The sequence below is a fragment of the Miscanthus floridulus genome, chromosome 9, assembly GCF_019320115.1.
Source record: "Miscanthus floridulus cultivar M001 chromosome 9, ASM1932011v1, whole genome shotgun sequence".
In the NCBI taxonomy this organism is placed as follows: domain Eukaryota; kingdom Viridiplantae; phylum Streptophyta; class Magnoliopsida; order Poales; family Poaceae; genus Miscanthus; species Miscanthus floridulus.
The window spans coordinates 57809342-57824706 of NC_089588.1; the positions used below are offsets into that span (position 1 = coordinate 57809342).

General features: G+C 44.8%; 1 protein-coding gene across 2 annotated transcripts; it reads left to right on the forward strand.

The window, feature by feature from the left end:
* The first annotated feature begins 9010 nt into the window (after positions 1-9010).
* Positions 9011-10826, forward strand: LOC136481982 (peroxidase 43-like). 2 transcript variants are annotated; one of them, XM_066479242.1, is made up of 3 exons: positions 9011-9502; positions 9582-9744; positions 9850-10826. In XM_066479242.1, exons 1-3 carry the CDS (start codon positions 9071-9073, stop codon positions 10287-10289), a joined length of 1035 nt encoding a protein of 344 aa, XP_066335339.1. In that variant the 5' UTR covers positions 9011-9070; the 3' UTR covers positions 10290-10826. The 2 variants fall into 2 exon arrangements, with proteins under 2 accessions (XP_066335339.1, XP_066335338.1); XM_066479241.1 differs by having other exon boundaries at positions 9582-10826.
* Positions 10827-15365: the final 4539 nt, after the last annotated feature.

Genomic DNA, 15365 nt, shown 5'->3' on the forward strand with positions numbered 1-15365 from the left:
GGTTTGAATTAAAGGAAAATAAATTAATATATGTACATATATATATAAAGACATAGTAACACAATCAATAATAATAATTAAATGAATATATAGTGTATTTTTAACGTACTTTGAGTTTCTCTGTAGGAGTTCCTTGGGAGAGCACCTTGATAAACTTGCAAACATAGTAACCACAGTAGTTGTTCCCCTGTTCCTGCCTCAGACACCACTTTACGAGAAAAAAATTTGTCATCCAATCTGGTGATCCGGTGAAAGCTATATGTTTAATTAATAAAGATGATGCGATTCAGGGGACTTACTTTCAAAGGGATTACATTCAGTGGCGCTTTGCATTTTTCCATGTGTTGCTTCTCAATAAAGGTTTTCCAAACACTGCCCAATAAAAAATTTGCCACGTCATCAGATATAGTTAATCATCATGTTTGTTTGTATATATAGTTGCTAGAGATCCCGAAATTACCTCTGGATAATATCTATCATATCTTGGTAGTCTTGTTGTGGTTTTCTCATCGAGTCATAGATTATCAAGTGACTTTTCACCAGATCGATGTCCATCAATATCCAGTGATTGCTGCATGTGTTTATAGGATATAACGCATAACACTCATTAATTAACTAGAATCAACATATGAGCCATTAAGGCTATGATCGACATGATTAACACTCACTTGAAGTTATAGGAAAAGAGTATATCCTTCTTGTGGCGTTGGTTCACTAAGAAGTTCATGAGGTTACTCTCTGACTCAGACTTCCAATTAGTCTTTGGAGTAATTGGGTCTTTGAATACTATATGGGGATCAACAAAACCAATTTCATTGCAGCCTTCCTTTCTGAGCTCTGTCATTGTAAATCTGCATATATATAGTACTTGTTAGGATAATTTATATGCATATACACACATATGATGAGTTTAATAATAGATCGAAAGAATTATTACTTACAGGCAATAGCAGCTAATGATAACTTTGTCTAGAGAGGTCAGGTGGCATAGTTGATGAAATTCTGCAAAGTCAACATACATAACATCATCGCCACGGAACCAATGTTCGTCTCTAATTCTGACACCAACGCAGAAGTCTCCACTAGTAGACGCCTGCATGTACCACTTGTTTAGCAGGTACATTTGCGTCCCCAGATCAGATAAGGCTTGAGGGTTGTATAGACTCTGGCCTAGTACAAATTTTTTCTTTCAAATATCAACCTCCGCCGCACTCTCAATGTTTCCATCACCAAACATCTGGTAAAGGTCGAGACCAGTCTCATCAAGAAATTCACCAAGGTGATCCAAATCGACATCTGGAGGTATGTTTGCCTGATGCATTAATCCTAAATTCGAACCATATTCATTACCAACAACTAGCGGGGGGATTGATTGGTGCGCTTATTGTCCGAGTTGGGCAACTCCTTTCTCTGCCCACTTCTTTTTCTGTGCCGCCTCAATTGACTTGGTGAGAGTGCGGTCATAGTCTGATAACATTGATTTGGACGGCTTACGAGATTCCCGCTGTTGTTGCTGGTAAGAAGTCACCTTTTTTCTTAGAATATCTGGAGCTACGAAGAAGTACGGTTTCTCCGGGTTTCTTCTTGCTTCTTGATTCATTTTAAGTTTGTCATAGAATCTAGACATGTCTTTTTTATATGCATCAGTTCCTTCTTCCTTCTCTTCAGATATTATTTTGGGAATAGCCCTTGGTTTCACGGTGGCTTTCTTTGCAGGCGGGGACTGGTTCTTCATTTGAGGGGCTGGACTCTTGCTCGGCTTCTTGGTAGGCGGGGGCGGGGGAGGCGTTGGAGACCTCCTTGGAGGTGTTGGCAGCGGCGTTGGAGACCTCCTTGGAGGTGACGGCTGCGGCGTTGGAGACCTCCTTGGAGATGGTGTGGATGCAGCCTCGTCTTTCAACACAATGTCATCGTACAGAGCACTTTGATGATCTGGCGATTGAACAATTGGATTTAGGTTGGGGGAGGATCTGCTACAAAAAAAGGAATGACATATTATTATGAGCAGATTGTTAATTATTTAAGCCAATACAAATTAATGATGTAGTGTTTTCATCCGCACGTACCTATGGTGAGGTAGTTCAGGAGGAGGTGGAGCCGACATCCCTGGAATGATGATGTAGCGCTTGCGCCATAGAATGAATGTCTTCTCCGCTTCTCCTAGAGTCTTCTCGCCATCACCTCCAGGAATGTCAAGAGGGAAATCACTAAAACCTTTTTCAGCTTTATCTACCGAGACGGTAGCATATCCTTCTTGGATTATATTCCCATGAACCCTTGGTGTCTTGGTTCGGTCGATAGGATTAACAAGACCGATAGCCACCTTGATTGTGGAATTCTCCTTCGGAATATGTAGCTCACACGTTGTACAAGGTTCAGTGACGTCATCCACAGGGAAGCGTAGTCCTATGTCCCCTTGATTTGGTATCTCCGTGGAAACGTAGCTGCTTTTCAACTGAACAGATTGGCTAATGTTGATTCTTGGCTCTGATGCCCGCTTGCTTGCACTCACTGCTATTTGCACTTGCCTTCTGATTTCCTCCTGCATTCTTGCTTCAAGGTTTTTTTCCCGCTCCTGTGCTTCACGCACCGCTTCCTCCAACCTCTGGAGCCGCTGTGCCTCTTCTTCCTTCTTTCTCTGGTGACTTCTATAGGAAGGTCTGTCCTGAGGGAATCCATGCTCCCACGAGACACTTCCTTTGCCTCTAGTTTGGCCACCATGTTCAATAGTCCCGATGGCGTATGTCAGCTCATCCTTCTCTCTGTTGGGCCTGAACGCACCACTAGCAGTAGCTCTCTGAGCATAAAACAATCTTTCTGCTACTTCTTGCAGTCTTGCGCCATAAACGCACTTCCCTGTCTCCTGGTCTAGTGTTCCCCCATGACCGAAAAACCAATTCTTTGCACGTTCTCCCTACTCGAGTGATTCTGGTCTGTACCCTTGGCAAGAAGGTCTGCTTCCATTTTGTTCCACTTCTTAATGGCAGTCGGGTAGACACCTGATCCCAAGGTATGGTGGTATGTCTTCTGTTGGGCATTACGTTGGTTCTTTATCACCCGACTCACACCCTCTTCCGAAGTCTTGTACTGTACAAACTCATCCCAATAGGGCCTCTGCTTTGAGATCGGGCCTAGGACAGTAAAATCTGGTGCTATGTTCTTCTTGACATACGTCGTGTATAGGTGTTTCTTCCAAGTCTGAAACTAGGTGGCCATCTTCTTCATTGCCCAATCCCTAACTCGCTCCTTCAATTCATCACCATCTATTATATCATCATAACCATCTGTTTGGAGCGTGAAATGTACCAAGACATCATTCCAAATTAACGCCTTGTCACGATCGGAGACAAAACTGATATGAGGAGCATTGGTCTTCTTCTTCCATTCACGGGTACTAATCGGGAGCCGGTCCCGTACAAGGTAACCACAGTGGTGCACAAATTTCATTTTATTCGGCCCCCGGTTCTCCTGTATCCACATTGAACTCCGAGATGATGAAGCAGCCCTCCAATGGCTTTTTGGGACCTCGAACATTTTTACTCTTCGTTGTAGTTGTTGATGTCGATCCAGAGGGCTACAAAATATAAACATTATTTTTAATGTCATGAGCACACATAAGACATATGATAATATATATAGCTAATAATAAAAAATATATACTTGGCCAATCTGTTGTTGCTCATTTTGTTCAAGAGCTAAGTACTGACTCCCGTCATCTGCATCCTCTTGCACGTTATTTTTAGCACCATCATCGCCGGCAACTTGAGTGCCAGTGTTGATCAAATTCATCATCAACTCCTCCTCATGCATATTTCTCGGGTCGGCCATCTAGCTTCAAAAAACAAAACCAATATATAGTACGTCAAATCTTTGCTTATTACATGCGTAAAATCTACGAACAATATGCATTATTAAATCTTGCTCCTCGGTCACGGACGCAATTCGCCACACTAGGATGAACTACGTCGGTACTAGGGCAAATTAGGGCTATACATAAACGGCCGAGGGTAAATTGCGTCGGTGACTAGGGCGAACCACGTCGGTGACATCAACAGCGCGGTTCGCCCTGGTGTGATTGTTTAGCATTAACGATAACGATAATACGAATGTTGATCAACTAGGCCACGAGAAAGGGCGGTGTGACAAGAGTGGCGGTGCTCCACTCCGCCGTATATATGTCTGTACACATGGGTGAACGAGGGCGGCGGTGCTCCACCGTATACATAGAAACGCATGGACGAAATGCATATGAATACAAATGACGTATATATACGTGTCGGCGCGGTGGCCGGTGTGCTGACGACGATGACGTGAGGCGGGCCGGCGTGCTGACGACGACGACGACGTGAGGCGGGCCGGGGCGGTGTCGGTGCGTGATGTTGTGATCCTATGTACCATGTGAACCATGTAGTCATTCATCATATGAGAAAATTCTATGTTAATAATGTAAGTATAAGTCATTATGAAATGTAAGTATATGTGTCTTATTGCTCATATAACCATTACTATTTCCAAAATGATAAGAATTTATTTTCTTCTTCTACAGACGATCTCTGATGCTATGATATAAAGTTTGAAGATAGTCTTCCCGGAAAAAAATATGTAATGCTCATATTACTTTAGCAACATTAATATATTATATCTGTATATTCAAAATTCACAAATGAAGAAACATTGAAGTTTTCCTTCATTTGTCTGTAGCCATGCATGCAAGTCCAACCAAAACTGCTAACATCATCACATGTGATATTTTTGATAAACTAAAAAACGCTTAGTTTACAAACTGGGTATCAAAATTGAGTTCCTATTTTTGATAAACTAAAAAACACGTTGTTTCCAAATAATATATAGCGTGTTTATTATACAAGCCATGGATTATTTACATCGATCTAATTAATTTCTAAAGTAATTTTGTTGGTGGTCCTTAATTAAACTTGTCATGAGTTCAGGTCCCGGTGATCTTAAAATGTATTTTTGTACCATAAAATGCAGTTTTTGACACTCTAATTAAACTTGCTAATTTATCCATATAATATCCAAATATTCAAAACTTGCGTTAAGATATGTTTTTTATTTAAAATCATTTAGAGTTTCAAATATTCATTTTTAGTTCCTAGATTTTGTGATTCAAAATTTGGAATTTTCAATCGACCTCGAGCGTTGACATGGCTTACACCAAAGTTGTAGTTTCCGACGTGATCTATAACTCGGCAGTGGAGGGCTCGGACGAATGTACAAAGAGATCGACGAATATATCACCTCGATCGAGCTCGGCAGTGTGGAGGGCCTTGGGCGCGGTGGGGCAACGCGTGGTGGAGGGCCTCGGGCGCGGAGGAGGGCGCGGTGGAGGGCCACGGGCGCGCGCGGAGGAGGGGCACGGGCGCGCGCGGTGGAGGCCGCACGAGGAAGAAGAGGGCGGCGCCGGTGTCACGGAAGGCGAACGGACGCGGCGCGAGGAAGAAGAGGGCGGCGGTGTTCGACGAGGAAGAAGACGAGCGGATCAATCTGCGCCAGGCGCTGGAGGTTATATATCAGAGAGAATTACTCCCGGTGCCAGCCACCAACCGGGAGTAAAAACCCTTTACTCCCGGTGCGTATTACCAACCGGGAGTAAAGGGTTTTTTTGGCGGGCCACGAAACTGCAGCCCACCTTTAATCCCGGGTGGGCTTCCCACCCGGGAGTAAAGGTGGCCTGCAGTTTCGTTTCCCGCCTGTTTTAAGCAATAGTCTTGTTAAATACAATAGAAATGCAATAGTTTTTGTTAAATACATAGTAAATTAAATAAAAGGCATAAAATTATTTTGTTAAAAATATGAATTTTCTTTTTGTTTATTGCACATAGGAAAAATCTATAACCTAACTTTTTTATTTTTTGTTAGAATTATAAAACATAATGTAACTAATATTTATTATTTCGTTAATGCAAAAATGTAGTGTTTAATTAAAATTATTAAAACTATTGGTTTTTGGACAGGAAATTTGTTTTCACATCATCAGCCGGCTCTTTGTGCATCACGAATGACCTGACAAAGATCATCAGCCGGCTCATCTTCTGCGGCTACCTCTTCTTCAGCTTCTCCCATTACAGTATCATTGAAGCACGCACCATCAGGAATAATATCATTGTCGTCCCATTGTTCTTCTTCACCTTCTTCCATTACAACACCGGTTTCTCCGTGCTTTGTCCAACAAATATAGTTTGGCATGAAACCCGACTTGAACAAGTGTGAATGAAGAGTCCTTGAGCAAGGATATTCCACCGTATTCTTACATATGGCACATGGGCAGCACATGAAACCGTCGCGTTTGTTTGCCTCGGCCGCACGTAATAAAGAATGCATGCCGTCAATGAACTCTTGAGAGCGGCGATCAGCATTATACATCCAATGACGGCTCATCTGTATTACATGACATAAATATCATATTAAAACCTAGATCATAATTAATTATTTATACAACATGCGTACCACCACAAAAGATACAAATTTATGAAAGCATCGCTACAATGTAGACAATCCCAACTACCACTAAAAGAACTAAAACTAAAATACATTTCAGGAGCACAAGGATTTCGCGACCAATCTCAACTAAAACAGACAGATCCCCCGATTGTGCAACATCTTTGGGCTTCTTCGGCTGGATCACTGCCTCATTAGCCGCCGTATCTGCCTGTTGTGCAAGATATTTTTGCACGAGTTCAACATACTCTTCCTCCCAGTAGAAGCCTGAACATCGTCCACTGCCATCCCACTGAAATTAAAACAAAAAATTAGAACTTTAATCACAACCATCATGAAAATAGGTATAAACTAACCATAATCATTAAATACGATAAAATAACTCACATTGCGATCCGGACACTTGTAGAAGATACGATCCTTGTTGGGACCCTCCTTCTTCACTCGGTACTCTATCACAATCTTCGTCTCATCACGACACTTGCCGCATGGAATGAGAGGAAGGCCCGGCCTAAGTCGCTTTGGAAACCCATGAGAGGTCGAGGACCCGGAAGCAGTTGCCATCTACTCTCTATACTCATTTTTTAATACACTATAAATTTCTCCTTTTATAAACAAATAAAATTAACAAACTATAAAATTATCTAGATCTCTAAACAATGATATTTTTAATGGTCATTGTGTTCTCGTCTTTTACTGCGGCAGGTAAGTAATTCATATGATATTTCCGCAAATTAACAGAAGAATGGGAATGTACACACATAACAGACTACTACGACGATATCGGGACGTGTGAATAAATAACCATCCGTACTAGTTGACCTTGCTTACGTGATCATCTCGGCGAGCATTTCTCCACCGGACGGCACCGTACTTGGCCACGGAAGAGCTCCAATTCTACGAGAAAGGGAACACGGTCTTCCACGACCGTTGCCGCTCTCCCTCGTAGAATCAAAGCTCCTCCTTGACGTCCGTTACCGCTCGGCAGAGAACATGCTCGCCGAAATGAACACGATCCGCTAGTTCAACTAGTACGGATTTTCTATAATTTTCTAACTATTTTCTAAGTTTTTCATTTCATAAAAAGTTAAAATAAAAAGTACGGTGATTGACAGACTACTGCGACGATATTGGGACATGTGAATAAATAACCATCCGTACTAGTTGAACTTGCTTACGTGATCATCTCGGCGAGCATTTCTCCACCGGACGGCACCGTACTTGGTCAAGGAAGAGCTCCGATTCTACGAGGAAGGGAACACGGTCTCCCACGACCGTTGTCGCTCTTCCTCGTAGAATCAAAGCTCCTCCTTGATGTTCGTTACCGCTCGACAGAGAACATGCTTGCCGAGCTGAACACGGTCCGCAAGTTCAACTAGTACGGATTTTCTATAATTTTCTAACTATTTTCTAAGTTTTTATTTATATATACTACGTTTAGGTACGGTGATTGACAGACTACTGCGACGATATCGGGACATGTGAATAAATAACCATCCGTACTAGTTGACCTTGCTTACGTGATCAGCTCAGCGAGCATTTCTCCACCGGACGGCACCGTACTTGGTCAAGGAAGAGCTCCGATTCTACGAGGAAGGGAACACGGTCTTCCACGACCGTTGTCGCTCTCCCTCGTAGAATCAAAGTTCCTCTTTGACGTCCGTTACCGCTCGGCAGAGAACATCCTCGCCGACCTGAACACGGTCCGCAAGTTCAACTAGTAAGGATTTGCTATAATTTTCTAACTATTTTCTAACTTTATATTTATATATACTTTAACCTTCTTTCATGTAAATATGCAAGCTTGAAGTGATTTTGAGCTCAAATTGCTTACAAATGAAAAAAAACCATAATAAAGAACCATAAATATATATAGTGAACAAAATGGCATAAGAAAATGGTAAAAAATGAGAGTATGAGATTGGTAACCTTTACAACTGAAGAATCGACGGAGGAATCGAAGAAATCGACGGAGGAATAGAAGAATGGATGGAGGAACAATGGAGGGAGGGAGGAAGCAAGAACACTACTGCAGTGAGCTTCAAATTGTGCTGAGCTCGGGCTCGGAGAGGAAGGAGGAGACGGCCGATTTATAAAGGGAGAACATTTAGTCCCGGTTGATGGATCCAACCGGGACTAAAGGTAACTTTCCAACCCTGGGCGCAGCCACGGCCCGGGAGTAGACCTTTACTCCCGGTTGGAGCCACCAACCGGAAGTAAAAGTATACCTTTAGTCCCGGTTGGTGGATCCAACCGGGACTAAAGGTCCCTACCACCTCTGTCTGGCGCAGTAGCCGTTGGGCAGGGACCTTTAGTCCCGGTTGGATCCACTAACCGGGACTAAAGGTATCTCTAGTCCCAGGCGCAAAAAATCTCGGGACTAGAGCCCATTTTAACCGAGGATCAAAGGTCTGTTCTCTACCCGTGGGTGAGATCAAATCATGCACCGTGCACAAGCACAACACATGTGCCGCAGCATTAGGCGCGAACCGCCTCACCAAAACAGCCTATAAAGGCCTATAAAACCTCATTTACGCAGCTCACAGGACTTGCACCTCCTCCATTCCCTCCTGCTAGTACCCACCTCACCACCTCCCTCGCTCTCTCTAAGATGGCCACCACCCGAAGGTGTAGTAGCATCAGCAGCAGCAGCAACTTGCCACCAGGCTTGGCCCTGCCATGCTTGCTGCTGCTGCTCGCTGGCGTCTCCAACGGCCAGCTTCAGGTGGGGTTCTACTCCAACTCCTGCCCCGGCGCCGAGTCCACCGTGGCGTCCGTCGTCCGGCAGTCCGGGTCTGCCGACCCCACCATCCTCCCGGCGCTCATCCGCCTCCAGTTCCACGACTGCTTCGTCCGCGGCTGCGACGCGTCGGTGCTCATCAAGGGCGGTAGCAACAACGCCGAGGTCGACAACAGCAAGCACCAGGGCCTCCGCGGTGTGGAGATCATCGAGGGCGCCAAGACGCAGCTCGAGGCCCAGTGCCCCGGCGTCGTCTCCTGCGCCGACATCGTCGTCCTCGCCGCCCGAGACGCCATCGCCTTCGTACGTACTTCCACTGCCACTATATATGTGCACATTGATAAGAGCTCTGACCGAGATGATGACCGACGATGGCGTGCAGACCGGCGGGCCGTCGTTCGACGTGCCGACGGGGCGGCTCGACGGGAAGGTGTCCAACCTGCGGGACGCCGACGCGCTGCCGGACGTGCACGACGGCATCGACGCGCTCCGCTCCAAGTTCCGCGCCAACGGCCTCGACGAGAAGGACCTCGTCCTCCTCACCGGTACGCATGCCGCATGCATCTCGCTGCACTTTTCTTGCACGCATGCACGATGGACGCGCGAACTGAAAAGAACACGTGCATATGCATGCATATATGATGACGCAGCTGCGCACACGGTGGGCACGACGGCGTGCTTCTTCCTCCAGGACCGGCTGTACAACTTCCCGCTGCCCGGCGGCGGCCGGGGCTCGGACCCAACCATCCCGCCGGGCTTCCTGTCGGAGCTCAAGTCCCGGTGCTCGCCGGGGGACTTCAACACGCGGCTGGCGCTGGACCGCGGCAGCGAGGGCGTGTTCGACACCTCCATCCTGCGCAACATCCGCAACGGGTTCGCCGTGATCGGCTCCGACGCGGCGCTCTACAACGACACGGCCACCGTCGACGTCGTCGACTCCTACTCCGGCCTGCTCAGCAACTTCTTCGGGCCCTACTTCCGGCAGGACTTCGCGGACGCCATGGTCCGCATGGGCAGCATCGGCGTGGTCACCGCCGGCAGCAAGAGCAAGCAGGGAGAGGTCAGGAAGGTCTGCTCCAAGTTCAACTGACTGATGATCACACTCCCACCAATGCAAGCGTACCGGTCCATCCGTCCATAGATCCCTTCATTCATTGCACACAGATAGCAGGCCCACGGAGGGGTTAGTTGCCTGCTTTCATGGCAGTGTTCTCTCTTCATCAATTCGTTCCATTCATCAGTAGCACAACGTGTAGATCTCATCTCATCTCACTGGGCAAAGGGAAATTCAAGTTCTCCAGGGCCTCTCCAGCTGTATAGCTAGTATCCACGAATTGAAAATTGCACATGGTTTTGAAAAGCAATTTGCTTAGCTTTAAGATCTGTGCAGTTTTCTTTTTGATGTGGTATATATAGCTAGGCCGTGGCGTGGCGGACGGATCATATATGTATATAACATATATTATTTGAAATTGTTTTTTATATAGAAATTACTATATAAGTCGATATATGTGGTAGTCATTTGTTGTTCGGTTTTGGAAATTCATTTGCTGCGTTGTGTGTCGACTGTAACTGTAAAAAGTGTTGGTTTATATATTGCAAGAGGTGTCAAATATTGTGACGATTATTCCTCTGCTTAATTCAAAATGTTTTTTTTTAATTTGTTGCTACCTGATTGTCACTGAACATTATTGCGCAATCATTTTCTTCTTGTACTGCAGAAGATACCGTGCATCATTGTACAAGTACTCCGATCTGCGTCCCCTTGTATTTATTCATCTATATACTGACAGATGATAATTGAGTTAGAAATACAGGTTGCATCTTACGACAAATGATAATTGAGTAAGTCACTTGTAAATTTTTTGATGAGGAAATTTCATGGTGCAACTGTAAACAAGACCAGCATTTATGCGGTTTCCAAATTCCATGCTATGCATGTTGACTGTAAGGCTACGGCAGAGCTGGAAAATGAGCTGCAGCGCAGATGTACCAATCTCACATTCTCACCCAACACACTGCACCATTCTCCTTCCAGAGATGCCATCAAGAAACTTTCGCAGAATTTCTCTTGTTTCCATGCCCAATTATGGATGGTTGGCGGGCACAAGCTGGCAAGAGCTTTATTGCATTGGGCTTGTTTTTACTGAGAAAAGGACTAGTACCTCTCCCCAAAAGGAGTGTAGCATAGCACCAGCATGCAACTGCAAAGTTGTATAGCATTCATGGCATTTTCCAGCTTCTAGATCTGGTGTGTCTGCCAGAGCCTGTCTGGCTTCTGAGGTTGCATTTTGTTTTCGCCAAGATTTGAACAAAGGTACTTTGATTTTGGCTTTTAGTAGTGTACTGGCAGGAGCTAGCTACCTGGCAGTTACACCTATATAGATATATAAAAGTTTACTGGATTGAAGGTACAGTTTTGCAAGTTTAAGTTTATGGTTCAAGGCCTTGTTTAGATTGCAAATTTTTTCACTCTTTCTCCGTCACATCAAATCTTCGGACACATACATGAAGTATTAAATGTAGATAAAAAAATAACTAATTACACAGTTTGATTGTAAATTACGAGACGAATCTTTTGAGCCTAGTTAGGCCATGATTGAACAATAATTGTCAAATACAAACAAAAGTGCTACAGTACCAAATACTGATTCCTAACCCCAATCTAAACCAGTCCCAAATTCTTTCCAGGGATGTACCCAATTTTGCGTGCTACTTGGCATGACTAATGTTTCCAATAGAACTGGATGAATCAGCCACGCGTTACATGGTCCATGATGGGTAACCTGTCAGATACTATCACAAGGATCTCGAGGACGGTGGTGACCACGTTACCTTTGGTCGGGGAACTTGCAGTGACTGTTGGATTACTGGTCCAATCTTCAGTGGCATTTAATTTATCTACAGATTTTTGTATTTTCTTTCTAGAAAGAAAAAGAAGAGACAATTCTTTACTTCGAGCGTCTGGCAGAGCTTCAGATTCTCGTAGAAATGTTTCATACGTATGCAGTGACGAAGCTAGAAAAAAATTTAGGAGGAGCTGAACAAAAGAATAGAGGTTTTTTTATCTTCTCTTAACCTTAGCCCCTCCTACCTAATACATGTATGCATAAAATTTTAAGGGGAGACTTAGGAAAACTTCACGTGCTCAGGATGGGTAGGGGGGCTGAAGCCCCCCTAGCCCCACCGCTGGCTACGTCCCTGTACGTATGTTTTCTAAAAAACATTTCTCATTTGGCTATGCTCATAGGATTCTTCAAACTAGAACTACAATTAGGAGTGTCAGTTATATGAACCCTACAGAAAAGCCCACTACGCGTAGGATGGGTCGAGGCAGTCGAATATAAGGCCCAACCTAGGTGGGGTTCATCATCGATGTGGAGTATAAGTTACTGGACGAGACTTTGATGGCAAGATATATGCCTAGAATAACTAATTCTATCCGATTGATTTCTCTATAATCGATTAGAAAAACTTGTATATCAACCGAGTGTGAACTAATCTGTAACCCTACCTCCCGCACTATATAAGGTGAGGCAAGGAGCCCCCATTTGGTACCTTACAACTTCTCTACATACTAGGCAATTAGGCTCGCATAGCCATCAACGTCCCTTGTAAACCTTGAGCATATGAGATAACAGATATACTCTCCACTCGACATAGGAGACATCGTACCTAAACACATATAAATCTATGTCCCATGTGCTACCCACCAAATTCCATGCGCATGATCCCTGATCTTCATTGCCAGGGTTCATACTTCCGACAGTTGATGCACCATGTAGGGGCATTCTTGCGCAGATCTATTTTCATTGCATTTCATATGGAGATCATCTTCAATTTTGACAACTACGACAAGCTTCACACATGCAACGAGATCACCTATGGTAGCCTGGACTTCGTCGCAGATCGCCTTGGAACCTGCACCTATAGGACCCCGAACCAGTCATGTAGGGGAGGAGCCCCTTTCCATTTGGATGTTCCACGCAGAGCTCGAGGATGTTGTGGCCACTAGTGCACCCGTGTTGGCCTGTCACATGGACCTCCATGCTCAGTGCTTCTTCATCAACTTTGGTTGAAAACACATCCTTGATCGGGGCATCAACTTCCTACGGGGATCAATCGACTGGGCTCCCAATGCAGGATAGAAGGATCTAACATGCAATATTGTTGTCGATTTCTCGATCGGCCCGAGGAATGTCGCGGCTACATCCCAGCATATGCTTCAATAGTCTATGGCCGCGTCTCACGACACTCGCACCATCGGCTTCAAAGACGAAGATAAAGGACACCATGATGATGATGGGAATCTCAATGATGTTGTAGATTCATCGCAATGGCAAGTCTCGAAGACTATGACGACATCAACATGGATTTTGAGATCCAGAACATGACAACCACTGAGATAGATGCATACGATTTCGTTTGCTATCTTAGATGATGACGACACTCATAATTCGGATGACTATCCCTCGAGAGGGAATGCTATATGGCAGACTCCGAGCAATCGAGGGACTTGCACACTACAAATGCAAACAGTAGAGCAAGATCACATGCCAGACTCCTTCGAGGGAGTCAGGGGCAACAGAACATTATGATACTAATGACAAAATGCGCGATCAACTCGTGCATCAGCTTGATGCACTAGCAAACAAAAACAATCACATTTGATGTAGACAACAAGCTCTTGAAGAGCAACTCGATCTGGACGAAAGGCCGATGGTAAAGAGGTTCATGTACATCCATATTGCAAGCCAGAATCTAGCAGCAGCAATGCAAATCATGCATGTCAAGCTTGATAGGATCTAGATGGCTAGAGGGGGTGAATAGCCTATAAAATTTTTCTACAAAACACAATTCACTAGAGCAAAGAGATTTGTAACATCCTAGGTGTTAGTCTTGCATAGCATGAGCATGAGCATCAAGCATTCATATTTAAAGCTTTTACATTTGAAACATGTGATTGAAACATATGAAACATGCTTGTTATTTTATGTTTCTTTGTATATATGCATATGATCATGGGTGAATACATGTAAATGGTTTATGTGAGTCACTAAAACATATTAGCTATACTTAGGTTAACAAATGGAACATTGTTCATGAAGGTCACCTTTCATGATCAAGTACTTAAGTGATGTTATATGTGTTGACCTGGATAGCCCTAAGTGTGACCAATGCATTAAATGAGTGGGTGACCTTACTAATAGCTTTAACATGTTTAGAAGATCATGATGAACAACTTTGGTATTCATGGTTAGGGGTAATTTGGTCACTAAGCCATAGTTTGAGTGTATATCAACTTTTGAATGTAGCATGTTTGACCAAGTTTGAACTAGGTGCTAGAAACCTTGCATGGAGGTGGTCACTAAAGCAAAGTTGTAGTAGAAACAACTTTTATTTTTGGGTCATAGACTGGTTTAGCTCCTAACATGCTTGAATTAGGCTCACAAGAATCATTAAAACACTGTTTTGCAACACTTAGAATTTTCTAAGTCTTTTCCTGTTTTTCAGTTGCACTGCCTCAACTTGGAGATGATATTACTGTGTATTGGTTGGGAATTAGAGATTGATTCTTTAATAGAAGTTGAAGATGGTATATAGGTCTACGAATTTGATTTAGATTGTTTTCGATTTTGCTTCACGGTTTAGGAGAACGAGCGTCACCAAATCGCGCTGTCAGGCTGCTCGCTCGCGCTGATGAACAAACTAAATCAGCGTTCAGTGGCCGACCGGCATCAGGCTTGGGCCGCCGTGTGGAGCCGCTGGTGAAGCCGCGCGTCACCGGCGCCCTGCCCAGCGCGACCACATCAGGCCAGAGTACGCCCTTATCAGCCCCATCGCCCGCCTGTTACGTCCGCGCTTGCATTTCCATTTTCACTGCCTCCTCCTTCGCCGTCCGAAGCAGCCGCAGCAGCGCCAAGCTCGCCGCCGTCGCTTGCAGGCCACCAGCTTGCCTCGCCTCGCTTCTCCACCACCGCAACCACTCCATCACCCCCGAGACTCACCGCGCCCGCCCGTGCTCACTGACCACGCCCGGTAAGCCATCGTGCCGCGTTCACCTTCGCCGGCATTCCACTGCCGTGCCCCGTCACCGTGGTCTGGCCAACTCCGACCACCACGTGCTGTGTTTGAATGCGCAATAGGTGCACCGTAGCCCGTAGAT

Coding starts and splice junctions, on each gene's coding strand:
- LOC136481982 (XM_066479241.1), top strand. CDS start 9,071: ATGGCCACCACCCGAAGGTGTAGTAGCATCAGCAGCAGCAGCAACTTG. Junction 9,503..9,581: donor CCCGAGACGCCATCGCCTTC/GTACGTACTTCC, acceptor GATGGCGTGCAG/ACCGGCGGGCCGTCGTTCGA.